The sequence below is a fragment of the Eimeria mitis genome, genomic scaffold (genome assembly GCF_000499745.2).
Source record: "Eimeria mitis Houghton genomic scaffold, Emh_scaff2700, whole genome shotgun sequence".
Taxonomy (NCBI): domain Eukaryota; phylum Apicomplexa; class Conoidasida; order Eucoccidiorida; family Eimeriidae; genus Eimeria; species Eimeria mitis.
Window position 1 is genome coordinate 4681 of NW_013571045.1, and position 820 is coordinate 5500.

General features: G+C 60.2%; 1 protein-coding gene across 1 annotated transcript in view; it reads left to right on the forward strand.

Annotated features, from left to right (window-relative positions):
* The window catches only part of EMH_0057450 (uncharacterized protein), a gene marked incomplete at both ends in the record, with an annotated part of 7372 nt that overhangs the window by 4448 nt on the left and 2104 nt on the right, over nt 1–820 (forward strand). Inside the window, 3 exons of the mRNA XM_013497479.1 lie at nt 24–424; nt 582–684; nt 792–818. Coding sequence (XP_013352933.1) covers nt 24–424; nt 582–684; nt 792–818 — 531 coding nt within the window. The remainder of the gene's footprint in view (nt 1–23; nt 425–581; nt 685–791; nt 819–820) is intronic.

Genomic DNA, 820 nt, shown 5'->3' on the forward strand with positions numbered 1-820 from the left:
AGCAGGCTGTACATACACTGCAGCAGCAGCAGCAGGTGCTGCTGCAGCGGCTATCGAAGCTTAATGGGGTAGAAGAGGCCCAGGCGGAGAGCAGAAGCAGAGTGCGGCGGCTTGTAAGCAGGCTGTTGGTGCAGCAGCAGCTGCTGCAGCAGCAGCAGCAGGAGAACGATAGTCTGATGCTGCTGACGACGCAGGAGCAGCACAACCTGGAGGACTTGGCGTTGCTGCCGCCTTCAGCTTCTGCTGCTGCTCAACTAGAAGAGCTGCAGCAGCAGCGAACTGCAGCACGGGAGAGGACCCGACAGTTGCAGCAGCTGCTGCTGCGTCTGCAGCAGCAGCAGCAGCTGCAGCAGCAGCTGTATGAAGAGCAGTTGGCTCTCGCAAACGACGTGCAAGACAAGCAGACATCGCAGACGCTGCAACGGTATGACTGCTCTTGCTGCTGCTGCTGCTGCTGTTGCTGCTGCTCTTGCTGCTGTTGCTGCTGTTGTATTTGCAGTTGCCCTGGATGGTGCTGCTGCAGCTACTGCGGCGCTTGAAGCTGCTGCTTTTGCTGCTGTTTCTGTGTGGTGTGTCGTCAGCCTTGGTGCTGCAGTGACGCAGCAGCAGCGGCGGGTTCTGCTGCTGCTGCGGCGTGCTGAGGCTCTGGCGCTGGGGATGATTGGCCGGGCGATCCCCATAGGAGTGCATGCGGAGCAGCAGTTGCTGCCGCAGCAGCAGCAGCAGCAGCAGCAGCAGCAGCAGCAGCAAAAGCAAGCTGACAAGCCACCTAGTGCTGCTGCTACAAGCAGCAGCAGCAACAGCAGCAGCAGCAGCAGCA